We start from the raw sequence: 21,279 nt of genomic DNA, 5'->3' as shown, positions 1-21,279 counted from the left end.
CGTGGACCTAGTCTAGCCCAATGATACAAAGGTAAAAAAGGGCCATGTGTGGCGACCACAACGTGCACCCTAGGCAAGCCAGGGGCTGTGGGGGAGGTGGACAGGTGCACGCTGCCACTTAGGATCCCATCAATACCCTCGCGTGACCCCACGACTGCGGAGGGTAGAGTTTGTACAGGTGGGATTATTTGCCAACTAGATTATCGAGAAAGTTTAAAATCTCAAAATTTAAAGTCTAAAAGTAAATCACTTTGTGTCTAAACCCAAATGAGCTTTGAGACTTACCCAAATCACTTTGTGTCTAAACCCAAATCACCTTGCAAGAAGATCCTTGTAAAGTTGTCGGTTTGCATTGAACCACTCTTCATGCACACATCATTTGGATAGTAGCACTTATAGACAATCCATTCGACCTTGTTGTCCATCCAACACCAATTCCTACACCTATGCCTCTTATCAGTAACGCCCAATGCTCTTTACCGCATGACACTATCATAGTAGATCTCTTTCTTGTAACGTGCAACAATGCTCTATGCCGATGAAAGACTGCACAGAAGGGAAGTAGAGTGGCACTAGAATGTGCGACAGAGAGTGCAAGAGAGAGAGAGATGGATGGAGAGAACTATGCTGAATATACTGAAGTAAAATAGTCCCAAGCAAGAGACACAGATAGTCTCATAAGTGAGAGAGCAAAATATGTACAAGACTGAATGAGAAAAGAGAGGCCAGCACCCACTATTTATAGTGAGGGAATGCTGGCCGATTGGAGCTGATGGACATGGTCGACTGGTAAATGCCAGAAAGGCTGGGAAAAATCCCAAAAAAATAGTAAAAAAGGGGTTGCCAGGTCACAAGCAAGGGCCATGCAAAAGGGGACCAAATGGGCACCATAAAAGAGCAGAATCTGGAGATGAAGGTGCTAACACCCCCTCTCAGCACTAGATACTGAACAAACTCCGAGAATCCGAAGGTGAGGAGCCAAGGAAGCCTGAGAAACTGGCTTGGTGAACAAATCTGCAGCATTCTCCGCGGAAGGACAATACTCCAAACGCAAATCTCCAGCAAGAACCCGTTCACGAACATAGTGATACTCAATCTCAATGTGTTTCGTACGAGCATGAAACACAGGGTTCTTGGCGATGGGGCGATGCAACTCTGATTGTCACACCAAAGAAGAGTAGATCCGGTAGGAGGACAGTCGAGCTCCTCCAATAATCTCTGCAACCATATCGCCTCACATGCAGCATAACAAACTGCACGGTACTCCGCCTCGGTAGAGGAGAGTGCCACAGTAGGCTGATTTTTACTGCTCCAAGAAATGGCTCCAGACCCAACTGAAAACACAACCAGTGGTCGAACGGCGTGTATCTGGATCTCCAGCGCAGTCTGAGTCAGCAGACCATCCAACAAGAGTGCGCCCTTGGCCATAAAAGATGCCAAAATCCAGGGTGCCATGCAAGTACCGAAGAACACTGAGAGCACACTGCCAATGCTGTTGATGGGGTTTGGATGAGAAGGAACTCAATAAACTGACTGCGAAGCATATGTCCAATCGGGAGTAGGTTAACCTTACCAAACAACCGACGAGAACCTGATACTATCCATGATCAGTCCCTGGAGAAGAAAGCTTCTCACCAATATCCATAGGAGAAGATATTGGTTTGCACCTAATTGTTGAAATTAGGGTTGCAGGAGGATAGCACACAAATCTTGGAGAAGAAGAAGCAAAAATGCACACAATACACAGTGTATTAGATTGTATCCATGTACAAAGATAAGTTAGCCCTAGAATGATGGGCATATATACAAGCCGGGGGAAAAAACCTCCTAAAGAGGGAAAAAGTGCCCCGACAATCCTAAGTGTGTTCACACACATCATTGCCTATATATATGGCAACAAATCTCCCCTGGGAGTGATGGTGTGAACGAGAGCTGGCACTCATGTATAGGGAAGTGCCATGCCTGAAGTAGATCAGTCCACAAAGGGGAGCAAGCCGAAAGCTTTGCGGAAAGCTTCGAACTTCTCACGAGGAAGCGCCTTTGTGAAAAGATCGACGAGGTTGTCCTGTGTTGGCATATAGGCCAAACTGATCTCTCCTGTTGAGAGTCTCTCCTTGACATAGTGATAATGCACCTCATTTGGTTTGTGCGAGCAAAAAAAACTGGGTTTCTTGCAATTGCCAATGCGCTCTGACTGTCAGTGTAGATAGAGGTGGCCGACTCCTGTCCAACACCTAAGTCAGTCCCATAAGTCGTCTGAGCCACACACACTCAACCGTAGCTGTGAAAGCTGCTCTGTACTCAGCTTCACAACAACTAGAAGTGGCCACAGTAGGTTGCTTCTTGCTCAACCAAGATATGCATGAGCTACCGAGTATGAAACAAAAACCACTTGTGGACACTCTTGTGTCATAGCAACCAGCCCAATCTGAGTCCGAAAAAGCATTTAAATCAAGCGACAATGATCCCCCCTTGGGATAAAACAACCCAAGATATATGGTGTCACTCAAGTACCGAAAGATGCGTTTAACTATCTTCCAATGCTGAGACCCTGGGCTATGCATAAACCTGCTCACCTGTGAGACTACAAACTGAATGTCCGGCCTCGTAATGCATACATAAATGAGGCAACCAATAGCTGTCTGATAGAGTGTGACATCAAAGTGATCTCCAGCATCATGAAGACTCAACTTCAAACTTGTCTCTATTGGAGTAGCAATAGACTTGTAGTCTTCAAGGTCAAATCTCCGCAACAGTGTCTCAATATACTTTGTCTGACTCACCTCCATTACACTACTTAAATTGTATCCCCAAATAATGATGCAAATGTCCCAAATTTGACATGTCAAAAGAGGCATTCAAATCAACCTTAAAATCAGCAATATGACTCTCATTTGGTCCTGTGAGCAACGTGTCATCGATATAGAGAGCAATGATTAGATGTACATCATCCAAACGTTTAACATACAAAGTGCTTTCTGTTGGACTATTCTGAAAACCATGTGCAGTCAAATATGCATGTATCTTTTCATACCAAGCTCGTGGAGCTTGCTTTAAACCATATAAAGCCTTTTTCAACTTGCACACTTTGTTTTCCTGCCCTCTTTGAACAAAACCACGAGGCTGCGATACATACACCTCCTCATGCAAATCTCCATTTAAGAACGCAGTCTTTATGTCCAAGTGATGTACATTCCAACCATTATGAGCTGCCAATGCACAAATGCTATGAATGGTAGTCATACGACAAGTGGGAGCAAAGGTCTCATCAAAATCAATGCCCTTTTCTTGAGCATAACCCTTTGCAACAAGTCTAGCCTTATAGCGATCAACACTGTCATGTCGCTTTCGTTTCGACTTAAAAACCCACTTACATCTAATGACCTTTTTACCAATAGGCAAATCACACAAAGACCATGTACCATTATGCATTATAGCATCATATTCACTTTGCATTGCAGCCAACCAATTTTCTGATTTTTGTGCCTCATCAAATGAAAGAGATTCTTCCTCTTCCGCATACTAGACACAGCCAAAGCATAACAATCTAATGCATAAGAGGCATGCAAAAAACCCGAACGAGTATGACTAGAAATAGGTGCATCAATTTTACTATCACGCAAGGTTTGCACCAACCACTTAGGGATATCTCTAGCCTGCTCATTTTCAGCCCTATCCTCATAAATTACATCCTGTAAATCTGCATCAGAAATAGGCTGATCTATGATGTCGTTTGAAATTTGCATAAGCTGAATATTTACCTCATTAGGACTTACATTTGGATTCCCACCTGTAAAACAGAGGCAACAACGTATCAAATACATCCCGTGAGCTCACACCTGTGTCTTTGATATATGATAACAAAGGCTGCACATCATCTTCCACAAAAACAATATCTCGACTAATTAAGATATGCTTTGACTACGTATGATACAATCTGTAACCCTTGCTCTCAGCATTATAACCAACAAAAATGCATTTGATAGCCTTATCATCCAATTTTCTACGTTGTTGCATAGACACTAAAGCATAGGCCAAGCAACCAAAGACACGCAAGTGACCAATAGAAGGCTTCCTGCCATGCCAAGCTTCGTATGGAGTAACAGACTGCAAGGCCTTAGTGGGACACCTATTGAGTACATATGCAGTACACATGACACCCTCAAGCCAAAACGCATGTGGCAAAGCTTGGCTCTTGACCATACATCGTGCCATCTCCATAAGTGACCTATTTTTCCTCTCAGCAACACCATTTTGCTAAGGGGTATATGGCACTGTACATTGGTGTTTTATCCCACGACTAGCCAGAAATGCATCAAACTCTTTAGACATGTACTTCCCCCCTCGATCAGAACGGAGGGTGCCCACAGCACAATTGGATACATTTTCAACCATAAGCAAAAACTGTTTGAAGCACAAAAACACTTCGGACTTTGCCTTCAGTGGATATACCCATGCATGCCTTGAGTAATCATCAATGAAAGTCACGAAGTACAAGTGTTTACCAAATGACGGAGTTTGCATAGGCCCACATACATCACTATGTATACAAGTTGCAATTTGCGAGTGGCCTGCACAGGACCATCCTTTGGAAACGCAGAACGCTGCATTTTGCTCAAAATACAACCTTCACAAACATGTTTTAATGGTGTCTCAAGAGGGGGCAATGAAGCAACCATATCAAATTTCTGCAAACGCAGCAAACTAGCAAAGTTCAGATGACCAAAACAAGCATGCCATAGTTTTGCATCTGAAACTGCCTTTTCATCAGAAACTGCATTTGCTAAATCTTCCACACACTTGTCATAAGAATTGAGCCTATACAGCCCACAAAACAAGGTGCCAAATGTAATAATCGTATCACCAGAAGTCAAATCATGAACAGTACATCTGTCATCCATAAATTTAACTACAAGTCCAAGTCTAGCAAGTGCAGAGACAGACAATAGATTCTGCTTTATCCCTGGCACATACAAAGCATCTGAAAGTGTGAGAGCGTTGCGATTTGCAGCAGTAAGTATAATTTTACCAATGCCCTTCACTAGGTAAGAAGCATTATTGGCACATGTGATAGTATTCCCATTAGAGACAGCGTCAAGACAAGTGAACATATCACGATGCGAGGTAATGTTCTTTGTGATACCACTGTCAAAATACCATACATTAGAGTCAACAGAAACTGCCAAACATGTATCATGTACAGATGGGTCATACTGGCAATACACGCTAAACGCCCATTCTGTATCCTGCACAATATTTGTAGAAGCATCCACTATTGTGGCTGCATTTGACTCTTTCTTCTTTACCTCTTTATAGCCTTTAGCTTAGGGCAATTCTTAATGACATAATCAGTTGCCTTACAATAGTTGCACTTGATCTTTTTCTTACCTTTATCAAGAGCCTTCTCAGACCTATTGTTGTTACCTGAGGAAGGAGAAGAAGTTGGGGACCTACTAATAGGAGAAGAAATAGTGGAAGGGGCTGCCTTACCACTTCTTCTCTACTGGACAGCAACAAATGCCTGATCAACTGCACGCTGCCTAGCCCTATTTTGCCTGGACAGTGCTTCTTGCAAGAGCTTGTTGACTAAAGTATCATACTTGACAACATCAGGTCTGTCCTCACAGTAACAAGTCTCCACGTGGAACCGAAAGTCTGATATGACTCAGGTAATGCATCGAGAACAGTCTGCACAAGAGAATGATCAGGAATAATCTCACCTGCAGAAGTCAATTGTTCCTTTAGATCTTTAATCTCAGCAAAAAAACATTCATGTCATTATCTTCCTGCATAATCTTGAATTTTAGCTCTTTACACAGGTAAGAGATTTTTGCCTCGTTTACGACCTGCATACAAACCAGCTAGAATATCCCAAGCCTGTTTTGCTGTTTTAGCTAAACGAATATGTGGAGTGATGTTACGTTTGACAGAAAGTGCAATCAAGACATGAGCCTGCGTATCTTTACCATCCCAACGAGCTTGTTCAGCAGTGGGTAAAACAGTAGCAATAGTAGAGCTGCTAGAACCTGTAACATCCTCAAAACAGATCCTAGATCCACAGAACCTGGGCGTACATCCATACCCTTCACAATGTTCCACACTCCTTTTGCAACCAAAACATGCTGCATTATGTATGCCCAAAGTGGGTAGTTGCTATCTCCATCCAATTTGTCATCATCAGCAGCAGACAACTGCGAAATACATCATTGCTGTTATTAGCCATGGTCACTGACTGAAACTGATGCAAAAGCTACCTGTAATGAAGCAAAGACTAAACAAAAAACAACTCGTGCTATGTAGCACGGTCCACAATAGAATACGTATGCATGTTATGCAGAAAATTACGCTGTCAAAATTTCTGCACAAAGTGACGAAAACACTTGTACAGAACTTGTAATGCAAAAACGGAGCCCGAAACGACCTCAGATGCAATTTCTAAGAACGCTAAGCCCTATGGGCATATCTGCAGAGTATAGGGACGTGAAAGCTCACCTCAATTGGAGAACGTGAGTCGGAGGGTGTTAGCGACGTAGCCCTGGGAGCTGATGCCTACTCTGATACCAATTGTTGGAATTAGGGTTGCAGGAAAGCACATAAAGCTTGGAGAAGAAGAAGCAAGAATGCACACAACACACAGTGTATTAGATTTTGTCCATGTACAAAGATAAGTTAGCCCTAGAATGATGGGCATATATACAAGCCAGGGAAGAAAACCTCCTAAAGAGGAAAAAAGTGTCCTGGCGGTCCTAAGTGTGTGCACACACATCATTGCCTATATATATGGCAACACCAGTCATCAAAAATCTTTCAAGAATCTCCCATGTGTACTTCTGCTGGAGAGAAGAAAATGCCCTTCGGAGTCTACCAAATCTCAAAGCCAAGAAAATAATGCTAAAGACCAAGATCACTCTGTCTCCAAAGCATCCATGATTGAACGGATCCGTACAAAATAAGAACCTGTAAAGATGAGGTCATCAACATAGACCACAATGATAACAATCAACCCCCTCTCAAAGAGGATATAAAGGTTCGAATCTGCGTGAGAACGGTGTAGGCCGAGCTTCTGAAAGAACGAGCATCAATCCGCTGGTACCAAGCCCGCGCAACCTACTTTAGACCATATAAAGCCTTCTTCGGTACACATGATCCTATTTGCTCGGAACCACAAATCCTCGCAGCTGATCAATATAAACCTCCTGTGTAAGCTCTCCATTCAGGAAAGCCGACTTGATGTCCATCTAGAAAACAGGCCATCTATGATGTCTTGCAAGTGCAAGAACGGTACGAATGGTAGTCATTCGGGCCATCGAAGCGAAAGTCTCATCAAAGTCGACACCAGGGTGCTAAGCATAACCCTTAGCAACCAACCTCGTCTTGTGCTTGTCTAAGCTGCCCCATCAGCTTGGAACTTTGATTTGAAAATCCAACGCACACCAATCACCTTACACTGCAAAGGCCGAGGCACCAAAATCCAAGTGCCATTCTGTTCGATAGCATCCAGTTCTGCTTGCATAGCATGACGTGAAGGCTCATGTGAAAGAGCCTCGTCTACAGAAGTGGGATCAAAAGGACCATTAATGATAGTAGACATAAGAGCATAATTAACAAACATATTTCTCTCATGAATTTGTTTCCCTGTAACTCTGGAAGAACGCCGAAGAGAACCAGGTGGAAGAGCAGAAGGAAGCTCACGTAACCTAGAATCATGAACTGTCTTATAATACCAACCAGGTATAGATCTGCTCGAACTCGCCGGAGGAGGAGCAGGGTCATCATCATCGGACTGAGTATCCTTAGCTGGAGGTGTAACAGATATAGCGGGTGCAGGAGGAGGAGGAGGTGGAGATAGAGGTGAAGGAAGTAAAAGCTCACCACCCCCCTCTGAAGATGTAGGAGTCTCGTTGAACACCACATCACGGCTCACAACAACTTTACCGGCCTGAGGATCATAAAGACGATATGCCTTAGACACAGTGCTGTATCTGAGAAAAGTCATGCGCTGCTGAGACTTCGAGTCCAACTTGGAGCGGTGTTCCTTAGGCACATGAACATACGCCGTACACCCATATATCTGAAAATAAACAACGGAGGGCTTCTCACCATGGAAAGCCTCATATGGAGTTTTGTCTCGGGAAGAGCACCAGTAGGAGACCTATTCTGAATGTAAACGGCACTGGAAGCCGCCTCAGCCTAGAAGCGTCGAGGTAATGAAGAATGCTCAAGCATAGCATGGGCCATCTCCATAATGGTCCTATTCTTCCTCTCGGCAACTCCATTTTGTGATGGAGTATATGATGTAGTAAGTTGTCTCCAAATGCCATGTGTCTTGCAATATTGTTGAAACTCCTGGGATGTGAACTCACCCCCTTCGTCGGTCGGCTGACTGGAGCTAATGGACATGGCTGACTGGTAAATGCCAGAAAGGCTAGGAAAAACTAGCCTTCCATCTGTGCACAACACGCAAGGACTTCATGAAGATATCTTCATGAAGATATCTGCCGAAGAATCCTTCATGGGCATCCAAATTGAGTTCTTTGGACTCCATGTACCAAAGCAGATATCTTGACACAAAGTGATCATTTAATCAATCAAGATCCACATCTCCCTCCAATGGACAAAACTTAACTTTCCTATAGCCATGCATCAAGCGAGGTAGAGATGCCCAAAAGGTGAAAGGAAAGCCGCATTCCAAGATTGGCAACATGGTTTAGCAATATGAAAATTTGCCCCCAAGCTTCGTAACCTCTTTAAAGCTTCACTTATTTCCATTGACATCCCTATACTTTCAATAAGAGGGCCAATTAGCCACCATCACAACACTTCAAAAACAATCTCAGATCTATTCGACTATGTTTAGTAAGCCAACCCACCTCATGGTTTACCAACATACATTGCATATAGGTTGTTCTAAATTCTTTCATTGTCTTGAACAACATATATGGCATACATTTCTGGTCCCTCACAGTTTACCAACATCCATAGCTTAAATTCTTCCATTATCATGGACAACATACATGGCATACATGTCTCGTAAGCCAACCCACCTTTACATGGTATACAAGTTGTCGTAAATTCTTCCATTGTCACAACCACATCTCCGCACCCACCATAAGTGTAGGCATGCCCACTTGTACCACACCCTACTCTTTGGCTTCTGTTGAGCACACTATAACCCACTCTTTCTCTCCTCATCTGTAGTGAGACATGTGCCCTCTTTATATGATATGTCTGTGCACACACAAGTCTTGAACCATACTAGCTAGTCATATTAGGTCTTTCTATCCCACAACTTCATGAATACAGTCTTGGCATCACAAGCATGAGCATTATATGAAACCCTACATAGTGGGATATGTATCACACTCAGTTGTCAACTATTGAAACAAACCAATCCTTTGTAAATCATATTAGGATATCACTTTGTATGTTGAACAAAACAATCCTTTGAGATATCACTCTAGGATAGCATAGGAACCCCTCTCACAAGCCTATGGTTAGTCTCAATGGGAGTCCTATTGCTTGGCCTCTATAACGAATCCCTCCTAGACTCCCCCTTCTTCCTAGGTGTTTTAAAGAAGAACCTGTGTACTGCTACTACCTCTTGGAGTTGTTCAAGAGTAAGATCCTAAGACTAGGCTTGTTCCACGTAGTAGCCTACGTGAGACTTGGTCTTGCTTGGTATGCAAGCCTAGTGTTAAGCGAAGGTCTCCTCTTGCTAGTTGGAGAACCTATTTTATTTGGTTTCATATTGTGGTTGGCCCTACTATTCTGTACTCAAATTTCTCTATTGGGATGAAGAATTCCTAAGGAAGCTTCGGGCCTAGTGTGGTATATTGTGCTCTTTTGCGTTGTGTGGATTGGTTTAGTGATGTTTGGAATTATTCTCTTTATTAATTAAGATTAGGTGTCCTAATCTACCACATTACACCTTCACGTATGGCATCTTAAGACCTGAGAAGCACCCATCTTCTCCTTTCACACTGGGCTCTTTCCCATCCTTCATTGTCCCATACCACCTTAGGTCCTATAGCTAAAAACAAGCCACTTGGCCTCAATTTAGAAGATCCTGGCAATGGTTCTTCTTTGCTCCTCATTTCAAAGTTCCTCATGCTTCATGCTAGCATGGTTTGGCTCTAATGCCAATGTTATGACCACATACCTAGAACCTTATTAGAGTCACAAAGATTTGCCTTTAACCAAAGATCGATGAGCACGATAGAGTATGGCTCCCACACATAGTCTTTTTTATGGAACCACCCTTGAACCTTAAAAAAGATTTTATGAGTCACCTACACCACAACAATGTGCCCTATCATCCCATACCACCAAATCCTATGCCCACCTAACTTCTTTGTCCCTGAGGTCCAGCATGCTTTCCTACACCTTCCTCTTCATGGGGATACTACTAGACTACCTGCTCACTGCCCGAAGTCACTCCAGACATGAGATCTCACATGCCTACAAAGAGCTACTATCTAGAGTTGAGGGCTTGCATACATGCTTTAGATCTAAGGACTTGCATGCCTTGATAGACCTCCCTCTTCTACATGGATACCTCATAATAATCATAAGTGACCCCAAACTTACTTATATAGTAAAAACTTGAATATATTTGGCCCATTGCTTCTATTATAAAATTTATCAATTATAAGTCTCGAGTAGGCTTTTTACTGACTCTAGGGCAATCTACACTTCATCCTTGGGAGCTGTCATTATCCCTTGTGCTGGTCCTATCAGCCCCTTTCTCAGTTAATCCCTAACCCTTACCTTAGTTCAGTACAATCCCTTAACCTTGGGTTATCCCAATCTTTGATTAATCCTAGCCTTAGCTTAGTACAATCCCTTAAGCCTGGGTTATCCTAGCCTTAGATTAACCATGTCCCTAGGCCTAGTTACGACAATAATAGGTTAGACAGGGGTTTCTTCAAAAAAATACGCAAGAACTAGCATTAGGAATTTTTTGGACCCAAAGAGGGCCTCTTGGATTAACTTTTAATTAGGAATGGACCAATAGGAAGAGGGTTGTTCTTGGGCCCAAATTTAGAGGTCTCCCCACCTAGAATCGCGCAGATTAAAAACCCTAAAAATTTAAAAAAAATATCTTTCTCCAAAAGTGTGTTTTCCGTCTCAAACTTTCCCCCAACATACTCTAGGTCTGAAAAGCTCATTTTGAACCTCTTTCTTTCTCTTCTAAGCTCTCCATTGCTGTGCAGAAACTCCATACCTCTCAAGCTCTCCCTCCTTGTCAAGCTCCCTCAGTCTCAAGCTCCCTCTCCCTCTTTCTTCCTTTTCTAAGCTCTCCATTGCTGCAGAAACTCCATCCCTCTCAAGCTCTCCTCCTCTCCCTCTCTCTCTCTCTCTCTCTCTCTCAAGCTTCCTCCCTCTCCATTTCTCCAGAAACTCTATCCCTCTTTAGTTTACTCTAGGTTCAGGAAACCTGTTCTCAAACTCTTACCCTCTTTTATGCTTTCCCTTGCTGCACTGAAAACCCTGAACTTTCTCTCCTCTCCACTCCTCTGTTGTAAAACAAGATTTTCTTTTCCCTTCTTCTCTTTTCTTACCCCACCATGGCCTCTTCCAGTAATGTGAGAAGACCTAGGGAGAAGGTGGAAGAGCTTGTGCTGCTGCATAACACAAGAGATGAGAGCTCCAGCAAGATTCAGGGTTGGGGCTTGGGTCCACATGCAGCCAAGCTCTAAGGGACCACATCGAGTGCGTCAACTGGGGAATATGCTACATCATTGGAAGGGGCGACTACAAGGCTTCAAGCATACTAAGAAGAAAGGACTAGTTGCCATAGTACAACATGTGTATACCCTTGGAGACCTGTACATTCAAGACTAACGACCAAGGTTTCCTTCAAATTGTCAGTGTAACATAAACACAGCTTTAACAACATGCTAATATTAGATTTTTTGTTTCAAACTTTCTTATGATCCTCCATTTTCTTATATCTCTCTGTAGATACTTTCCCCTCTAATTTTGTTGGAGGAACAACCACTACTGGAGTTTTCTATGCTATGCATGCATCCATTGGAGAGACAATGTTTGTATCTCAAAGCCCAAGTGATCTTGTACAAAACTATATCTTTTTTTTTTCTCGCTAATATTTTGTAGATGAAAAACCAAGTTTATTTGGCAAGCTAGAAGAGATCACCAACCCCCCCTCTTAACAATCCCGAATGACCCAAAACAGATGCTTGGACCATCTTATGCTTAAAGTTTAAGATGGTAAGTGATATCAAGACATCACTCAAGTTTTCAAAGGCATCTAAGTTAGTAGGGCTAAATTGGTTTTGTCCTTTACATGTTTTTGTGCACATGTTCAATTTCATGCCAATGCACCAAACAAAAACAATGTATATTTGTAAGGAGGTACGGTCTGACCAAATTCAAGGATTACTAGGAGAGGGTTTGGAGGTTAATGAGAGGGGTCACATCAAGGTGATGTGTACAAGTGCAATGTAGTAGATTCTACAGTGTCTTGCAGGTTCTTGAAGGCACGCTCTACTTTGTACATGCGTTTGCACTACCAAAGATGGATGCAAAAGTACGGGACATGGATCCCACTTCAAGCCCCAGAAGAAGAAATTATGCCTATTGAGGTAGCTATGATGATGCAAAATGGATGGATTGAGGGAGTGGCAACAAGCAAGCATTGGAGCCTAGCAGACCTGCGTCAACACTTTAGCATCATGGGCTTTGACACTTTAGCATCATGGGCTTTGACAATGTGGAAGAGTCAAGTTTCAAGTTGATGAGAAGAAAGGTATATCTGATTTCACTACATGTCTAGAATTAACCCTTACACTTTCTGGTTATTGTGTCACTTTCTATATGTTTACAGATTGGGAAGCGTAAGGAGGAGACAACCATGGAAATTATGTGTAGGAAAATATTTTGATTTTTCCTTTGATTGCATAGGGTGGTTGAAATCGACGCATTTGCAGGGAGAGGCGGTGGCAGTAGAGACCAGGCCAAGGTCCAGGGACATGATGCTGCGTTGATGCACTATCTTGGTCGGCTTCTTGTGGATGGCATCGCCATTATCCATAGGGACTACACCCCTCAATCTGCCTTCACTCTCTTCTTTTTGAAAGCCCTCTCTAAGGTGCTCTCTGTAGCCTCTATGGCATAGAGCACCAAATGTATAGTTCTGATTAAAAAATCCCTTGCCTTCGATGTTTTTGGTTCTGGATTTAGGGGTAAGCTTCTTGCTTGTATAGGTATAGCCAAAAGCATAGGCATAGAGGATCCTCAAGAAATAGCCCAATCACTCCTTGAGCACACTCTGCCTAATAACAAGAGAAGGAGGCTCAATATGTAAGAAAGCTTTTGTAAAGATGATGTATCACTTCTTATTATGAATACAATACAGTTTTTACAAACTTATTTTCATCAAGTGTATCATTATTTTTTCTAGTTTGTACCATCAATGTTTTTGTGAATGCATAAAAAATGACCCTGGGAGCCTAGGAGAGAGTGCCATAACAGTGCAAATTTTGAGCCTGCACAGCTGCTGTAGAGCCCAAATTCACACTGCAACTTCCTCAGCCCTTCAGGAGCAATTCTGATGCATTGAATGATAAATAATGTATTTTTACACATGATTAAAGATATTTTTATCTTGTAAATTACTGTTTTTCATAATCAATGTACTTAACTTCAGAAATGATTTTCAGTTGTTGCTGGCGGAGCAGAGGAAGAACAGTGCAATTTTTTAGCCTGCATCGCTGCTGTAGAGCGCAAATTTGCACTGTTCGGGCATAGCTTCCCCAGCCCTCCAAGAGCAATTCTGATGCATTGGATGAAAAGTAATATATTTTTACACATGATTAAAGGTATTTTTATCTTATAAATTATTATTTTTTTGTAATTAATATACTCAACTTCATTATAAATGCATCAGAAATGATCCTGAGTGGTTGGGGAAGCAGTGCCAGAACAGTGCGAATTTTGAGCCTACAGCGCCACTGCAGAGCCTAAATTCGCACTATTCTGGCATAGCTTCCCCAGTCCTCGAGGAGCAATTCTGGTGCATTGGATGACAAATAATGTAATTTTACACATGATTAAAGTTGTTTTTATCTTATAAACTATTATTTCTCACAATTAGTGTCCTCAACTTCATTATAAATGCATCAAAAATGATCCTAAGTGTGGCTAGGGGAGCAATGCCAAAACAGTGCGAATTTTAAGTCTGCATCACCGCTAGAGAGCCTAAATTTGCACTGTTTTGGCATAGCTTTCCCAGTCCTCCTAGGAGCAATTTTGATGCATTGGATGATAAACAATGTATTTTCACACATGATTAAAGGTGTTTTTAACTTATAAACTACTGTTTCTCACAATTAGTGTGTTGAACTTCATTATAATACATCAAAAATGATCTTGAGTGGCTAGGAGAGAAGTGCCAAAATAGTGCAAATTTTGAGCCTACATCGCCGTTACAGAGATCAAATTTGCACTGTTCTAGCACAGCTTCCTCAGTCCTCCAGAAGCATTTCTGATGCCTTGGGTGACAAACTGGCACCACATGATAGACACTCCATGTTAAAAAAACATGATGACACCGAGATATTGTAAGAGAAACTTAAAATTTTAATTATCAAAAGGTTACAAATGAAAGCCAGATAGGCTTGTTTACAAAGGGGGGTTTGGAACAAAAGAGTTGCTTCAAAAAGAAGGTTAACATCTAAGATCTCTAGATCGTGTCTCGCTCACCTCGAATGCGTCGAGCTACTTGCATGTCCTCCTTGGTAGATATGGTAATCCTCTTTGCATGTATTGTAAGGAGGTTGGTGTCTTCAAAAAGCCCAACAAGGTAAGCCTCAGAGGATTCTTGCAATGCTTCAAGGACAATCCCCTGCACACGGAACTCTGTTCTATATCATTGAGAATCTCCTTCACTGTGCGAGCGAAAGGGACTCTTCTTATCAGCAACTCAGTGTTCCTTTGATAAAACTTGATTTCTTGATTTATTATGATGCTTGCAATTGAGATTGGAGAATATGGGTTTGCCAAGCTTCACTTGTAGTCAATCTTCTGCAATATCCTAACAAGCCAAGCTCTCCTTCACCAACAAATTGTATAAAAGATGATAAATCGCAGAAAGGAGAGTTTACTCTTAATGGCGGGTTAATTTGATAGAGATGCCCATCAACCCAAAGATCTACATTTTACTCATTAGCTATCCTACGAGCTTGGACATATTGTGCATCAGTAGGATGGGTTTTTTTAAAGCTGCCATACTCTTCAGGAATACGAATGTGTAAATCAACCTTCCGTGTTCTAGCTTCATAAAAGGGACTACACACACAGCTTGCAACAAAGGCTTCATAGCTAAGCAGAGGAAGAAGCTAAAGCAGAGAGATCCTGAGAGAGAGAGAGAGAGAGAGAGAGAGAGAGAGTGAGTGAGTGAGTGAGTGAGTGAGTGAGAGAGACTGTTAAAACTTTATTGTTGGAAGTTTAACACAAATCTGTTTTTCTAAGTAAAAAATGATATTTTTTATATACAAATATACTAGCATGGAGTTTTTCATCAATAAATTACATTTACGAGAAAATTTAAAAAACGATAATTTTTTGGGATCCCCACAATTTCGAGATCTCATGGATGTAGTGGTTCTTGACAGTTAGTTATGTTTATGGGGTTGTGGAGACTTGACAATTAGTTATGGATGTACTAGCTCTCCTGATAGGCTTCTGACGTGACCCTTGAATTACAAGCTTTTTGGAGGAAAAAAATTATTTTCATCATACATATTGGTTGGGTGGTGTTTTTTCTACTTCAAAATGTAAAAAAATTAAAAAAAATAAAATTTTTCACTTTTTGAGACCCACCTAAATACGAGAATGTTTTGCTGATGTGGAAGGGAGATATGGTGGGAGTTAATGAGAAAGGAGATTTTAAACTGACAAGAAAGATTCAATTTGTAGAGAGTGAAGATAAAAAATTCAAAAAGTATGAGAAAAGTCAAAAAGTAAGAGAGAGTATGAGAACATTCCCTTTAAAAAGTGAAACTAGGGAGGTATGGCTCATGTGGCAAGGCAAAAGATAGGGGTCATCATAGCCTTTGTCTCCCTTAAGCCCAGCTTTTTAAGCTCTAATCCCTTAAAATTAGGAATCCTTAGGAGGCCCTTTTTGGGTCCAAAAATTTCCTAATGGGAAGCAACTCCCATCAAGATAAACAGGATGGGATGTCACATGCATCCAGGCTATACAAGGTTACCATGTGTACATTATATATATATATATATACCTAGATGAATCCAAGATTATGCCGAAATTCACCTTTTAGGAACGTGCATGTTATATACTCATGGTAGTCAACCCACAAGACTATATAACTATCAACTCCATTATGCATAGTATGGACTAGATACTACGACATCCCCACTAACGTCATCAGTGCCCAATAGTGGGTGTAGAACTCTGTATCAAGATATGCTCTCACACACGCAATCCACACACACACACACATAAGAACATATATTCCCACAAAGTCCTTTATACTGAGTTTCTATGTCAAACCTCTCGAGATGCAGAGCAGACTCAGCCATAATGAAGCCTAGCACTAAGGGAAGTAGCAAATAGAAAGAATTAGTATAGTAAATAAGTAGTTGATAGGACAAATGCAGCGCTAAGATAGAAAGAATAAGCACAATATCAACTGGCCACAACTTGGACAAAAACTTCACAATGTGAAATCTACATGTCTGCTAATTTGGCTAAGTTATATACCTAGATGAATCTAGGAACATGCCCAAATTCACCTTTTAGAAAGGTGCATGTTATATACTCATATGCTTTCACACACGCACTCCACACACACACACACATAAGAGCATATATTCACACAAAGCCCTTCATACTGAGTTTCTGTCAAACCTCCGGAGATGCAGGGCAAACTCAGTCCCATAATGAAGCCGAGCACTAAGGGAAGTAGCAAATAGAAAGAATTAGTATGGCAAATAAGTAGTTGCAAGATAGAAAGAATAAGCATATAGCCGCAACTCGGATGAAAACTTCACAATGTGAAATCTGCATGTCCACTAATATGGTTGAATTATATACCTAGATGAATCCAAGAACATGCCCAAGGAACGTGCATGTTATATACTCATGGTAGTCAACCCACAAGACTATATAACTATCAACTCCATTATGCATAGTATGGACTAGATACTACGACATCCCCACTAACATCGTCGGTGCCCAACATTATGCACACTAAGGACATTAGAAGGGCACTATGCATATTGTAAGTCTTTGTTCAATACATATAACCAAGCATCATCTGGGTCTTAGGGTAAAGTTAGTGTCAAGGCTTATGTTCAAGTCCCACTTATTAAAGTATCTAGTAGCACTCAAAGTCACTCAAATAGGGTAAAGTTAGTGTCAAGGCTTATGTTCAAGTCCCACTTATTAGGTTTCTATCAAGTATCTAGTAGCACTCAAAGTCACTCAAATAGGTCTCTGGATGTCAACATGAAGTCCTAAGGTTACTAGCAATGTTAAAGGAAGCCTAAAATGCATTTAAAGGCACCATGGACATGAGCCAACTTGGCACTAAGAGACTTAGGCAAGAAGTCCACTCATGAGAATAAAAGTCCACAATCCCTCTTTTTATCATTCCCCCAAGTGAGGGCTCCTGATTTAGGGTAGATTGATCCATCTCTCGTACTTGATTCTCTTGCAGCAATAAAAGCAAATACATAGGACCACGTATTGTGCAAATCTCCCTATCTTTTCTCTCTCTTTTTCCCTCAATCTCTTTGAATTGAGTCATTAACACATACTTTTATAGGTACTTCGGCTACCACTTATGTACAAATGTATCCACCTTCATATACATGCTTCATGTAGACCCTAGAAAGATTGATTATAAACAATAGTGAGAAAAGTTGCAAGAGCGATAGGAAGATTAAGGACTATGGAACTCCTTGCTTCCCATGTTTTGTAGCAACATTTGTTGGATGTACACTACAAGCAAGCCGTGAAGGTGAAGATTATTTTCCATGTTTTAAAGCAACATCAGTTGGATGCATAATCAAGCCATGAAAATGAAGAAGATATAAACAGAGTTAAAAACTAAATAGTCAAGCCCCAAGGCACACAACGGTTGAGTTTAGGTTGGCTTGTCACTTGAACACTACTTTTTGGTATAAGCTTGACTTCAACACTGCTTTTTGGATCTCAGTGTTGAAAAAAAAAACGTTCTTTATTGTGTTTTCCACGGCTAAGGTTGGAAAAGAGTGATTGAAGTTGGATGGCCTCAAAAAACATTGGCTAAAGTGTTCCCCCAAACAAAATTGATGTGTAGATTTTTGAAAGAAGAACCGGCAAAACCCAAGCATGATTGTCAAGTAAAAGAAGCAGGGATAAACCTAAATTAGGAACGAGGCCCATGATATATGGTATGTGGTGGAGTTGGGCCACCGGCATAGCCCGCGGCCGAGTCGAAGCTCGATTCTCCGGAGGTCTCGATTGCTCTTCTCTAACGGCAACAATGGTAGTTAGGTTCTTGTTTGACCAAGACTGTGAAGAGACTGTTGTTTCGTGTGGTTCTGGGCTAAGCCCAGACTGCAGCTCCGCGTGAGTTCCACGGTAAATCATGCCGGTGGGCGTAGACTGGGTCAAGATTTCGCACATCTTATGAAGGGAGAATATTAGCCGGAGTTAATTAGGGCCGTAGAATGGACACCAAGTTTGCAGAGAGCCAAGGTCAATAGTCTAGAGCAGTCCCAAAAACGAATACAAGATTTTATGCACCTACCTGGGGCTAGCAAATTGGAACAGCTTCCCTTTGCCGGAGAAGATGATGACGGCGACCTCGGCATCACACAGAACGGAGAGATCATGGGCCTTCTTCATCAATCCCCCTCGACGCTTCGAGAAGGTCACCTGCCGCGTGGTTGCGTTCTCGATCTTCTTGATCTTGATCTTGCGACGCACCATCCTCGCCGGCTGGAGAAAACACGACAAAACACCCAAAGATCTTTATTTGTGAGTCGAGTGCAAAACGCAACAGAAAGCTTCAAAAGGCCGGCTCTCCGCATGGAGAGAGAGAGAGAGAGAGAGAGAATGAAGATGAAGACGAAGAAGAAAAACACGGCCTTCTCTCCACAGGCCGCAGGTTTTGCCGGAGATATTATACACAACAGCGAAGCACGCCTTTCCTGCAAAAAACACAGACACAGACGTAGCAGCGAAGCTCTTACCCCTGGTAGCAATCTTCAAAATTCGTTTCTCCACGCTATGTCGCTCAAGCACGACAGAAAGCCCTCCCAGCACAAAACAGGCCGTGCCAACCGAGAAGCCCTAAGAGTCGTACTGTAAAGATTGTACGATACTCAGTTAGGGCATGACAACAGATTTACTAATACGGCAGGGCGACGGCGATATTTGATTGGAAGAAAAAACCCCACCTACCCACTCATACAGCCACTTGAAGTGGCGACAAGACCGCACCTGCCCGATTCTCTCTCTCTCTCTCTCTCTCTCTCTCTCTCTAGACTTGCGTATGTTCCCATATCATATCACAAAAATTGATTCTACGGGACAAGATGACTTCCCATTTCCCCTTTACCGTGTGATATGATATATGTGACAGATTTTCTTCCAAATTAGTTATAAAATGGCCAACTACCGGAAGAGTTTCTCAAGCAAGACTTCCCTCGGAAGAGTTTCTCAAGCAAGACTTCCCTCTTCCATGGAGTGCTTTTCCTAGCTAGTGAGAAAAAGGGTAAGCTTGGAGTGAGACCGATTTCCCTTCGTCATGATCTTATGATTGGTCGGTTTTAAACTAAAAATGTTCAATTTTCATTGGCTTTCTTGAAGACAAGGTCAAAGTTTAGCCAGGATTTTCGAGATTTAGCCAATGAAAAAGACACCAACTGTAAGTTTTTTTTGAGGACTTCTTCTGTGACCAAAAGTAGTACGTTCCTTGGCAACTAATGAACTCTTAATCTTGGTAATTAGAGTGATAGATTAGCTAAGCTTATTAAGATGGAAGATTGTGCATGTGTGTTGGCTCCCACTCAATTCCACTTAGTATTCTCATACATGTCTCAAATAGGCGGTGTAGTTACAACTCAGGACAGATTCACTAAACCCTTCTTTTTGGTAATCTTTTCTTGGGAATAAAAGAAACTGTGACTATGGTTAACTTTTGTTTATTTACAAGTTACTAGTTGGCCACATGCTTGAGTAGTCATCCACGTGTCAAGCACACACTATTAAACTCCCACTCGCTCAACACATGGGTGGTCCAATTAAGTAGGTGGCACACTCATGTCAACACCACCCTCGTTATAGGTAGGTTACTGCTTCGTTGTTGTAGATGGGTGCTCTCCTTGTTGGCTACTTATGTGTGTTCCCTTATGTCTCTTATATGTCTCTATCATGATGTTGTTGTGGTACTTGTTATGGTATTGTCTCAAGTCAGTTACTATAAGTGTGGAGTTGTTGGTTGGCTGCATGGGCATGGCAGTGATGCCCACTCTCTGATGGTGTGCATGCCAAGGTTCTAACGAAGTGCTTCGAATCAATCTCTAATGAGGTCGTTTGGTGAAGATGTCGGCTATTACTATAATATACAAGGGCTATCCCAATGTTTGTACCAATGTTTTTTGGCATTTTATGGAGCATCAATAAAGCACTGGTAGAAGCATCACTCGTGGTGCTTATTACCAATGCTTATTTTATTATTATTATTTGCATGGGTTAGTGACATTTATATCGATGCATAGAATTTTCATAATGTTTTTTATTAAACTTTCCTCTTTTGCACTTGCTTCCTATTTTCACACTCCAAACCCAATGTTTTTTATTAAACTTTCCTCTTTTGCACTTGCTTCCTATTTTCACACTCCAAACCCAATCTAAACCCTCTCCTAATCACATTAACAAATGTTAATTCTCATGTTTTTCTTCTCTTCCTCTCTCTCAAGCAAAGGCGAGTGTTTTCATTCCTCCTCTATATGCAAAGGTGTGTTGTTTTCCATTTTATTTCTCTCAATTAACCCTATGTTCATGGTTTTTTACTAAATAATGCTTATTTGTTTTCTCAATTATTTTGTAGCTTCTTGTCCTTCCAATCCCCTTAAGGCAAGTCCAACAAACTTTCTATGTCTTAAAGTTTTCATATAGGCAATTAAAGAATTGATTGCTTTTCTTCTTTTAGTATGAGCTTATAAATAGGTCTATGCATGTTTTTTAAACTAAATAATGTATGTTTTTAATTACTTTGTTTCTTATCCTTCAAACCCCTTAAG

The 21,279-nt window shown here is 41.6% G+C and overlaps 1 protein-coding gene across 1 annotated transcript in view; it reads right to left on the bottom strand.

Annotated features, from left to right (window-relative positions):
- Positions 1-19,427, bottom strand: part of LOC147605884 (MADS-box transcription factor 23-like) — a 105,470-nt gene extending 86,043 nt beyond the window's left edge. The window contains exons 1-2 of the mRNA XM_086792578.1: positions 19,225-19,427; positions 18,780-18,970 (exon numbers count right to left, since the gene is read on the bottom strand). Of these exons, the coding sequence (XP_086648704.1) occupies positions 18,780-18,961 (182 nt within the window). The 5' untranslated portion in view covers positions 18,962-18,970; positions 19,225-19,427. The remainder of the gene's footprint in view (positions 1-18,779; positions 18,971-19,224) is intronic.
- Positions 19,428-21,279: the final 1,852 nt, after the last annotated feature.

Source organism: Cibotium barometz, chromosome 58, assembly GCF_041138505.1.
Source record: "Cibotium barometz isolate CiBa-2024 chromosome 58, ASM4113850v1, whole genome shotgun sequence".
Taxonomy (NCBI): Eukaryota; Viridiplantae; Streptophyta; class Polypodiopsida; order Cyatheales; family Cibotiaceae; genus Cibotium; species Cibotium barometz.
This window is presented reverse-complemented; position numbering and strand designations above follow the sequence as displayed.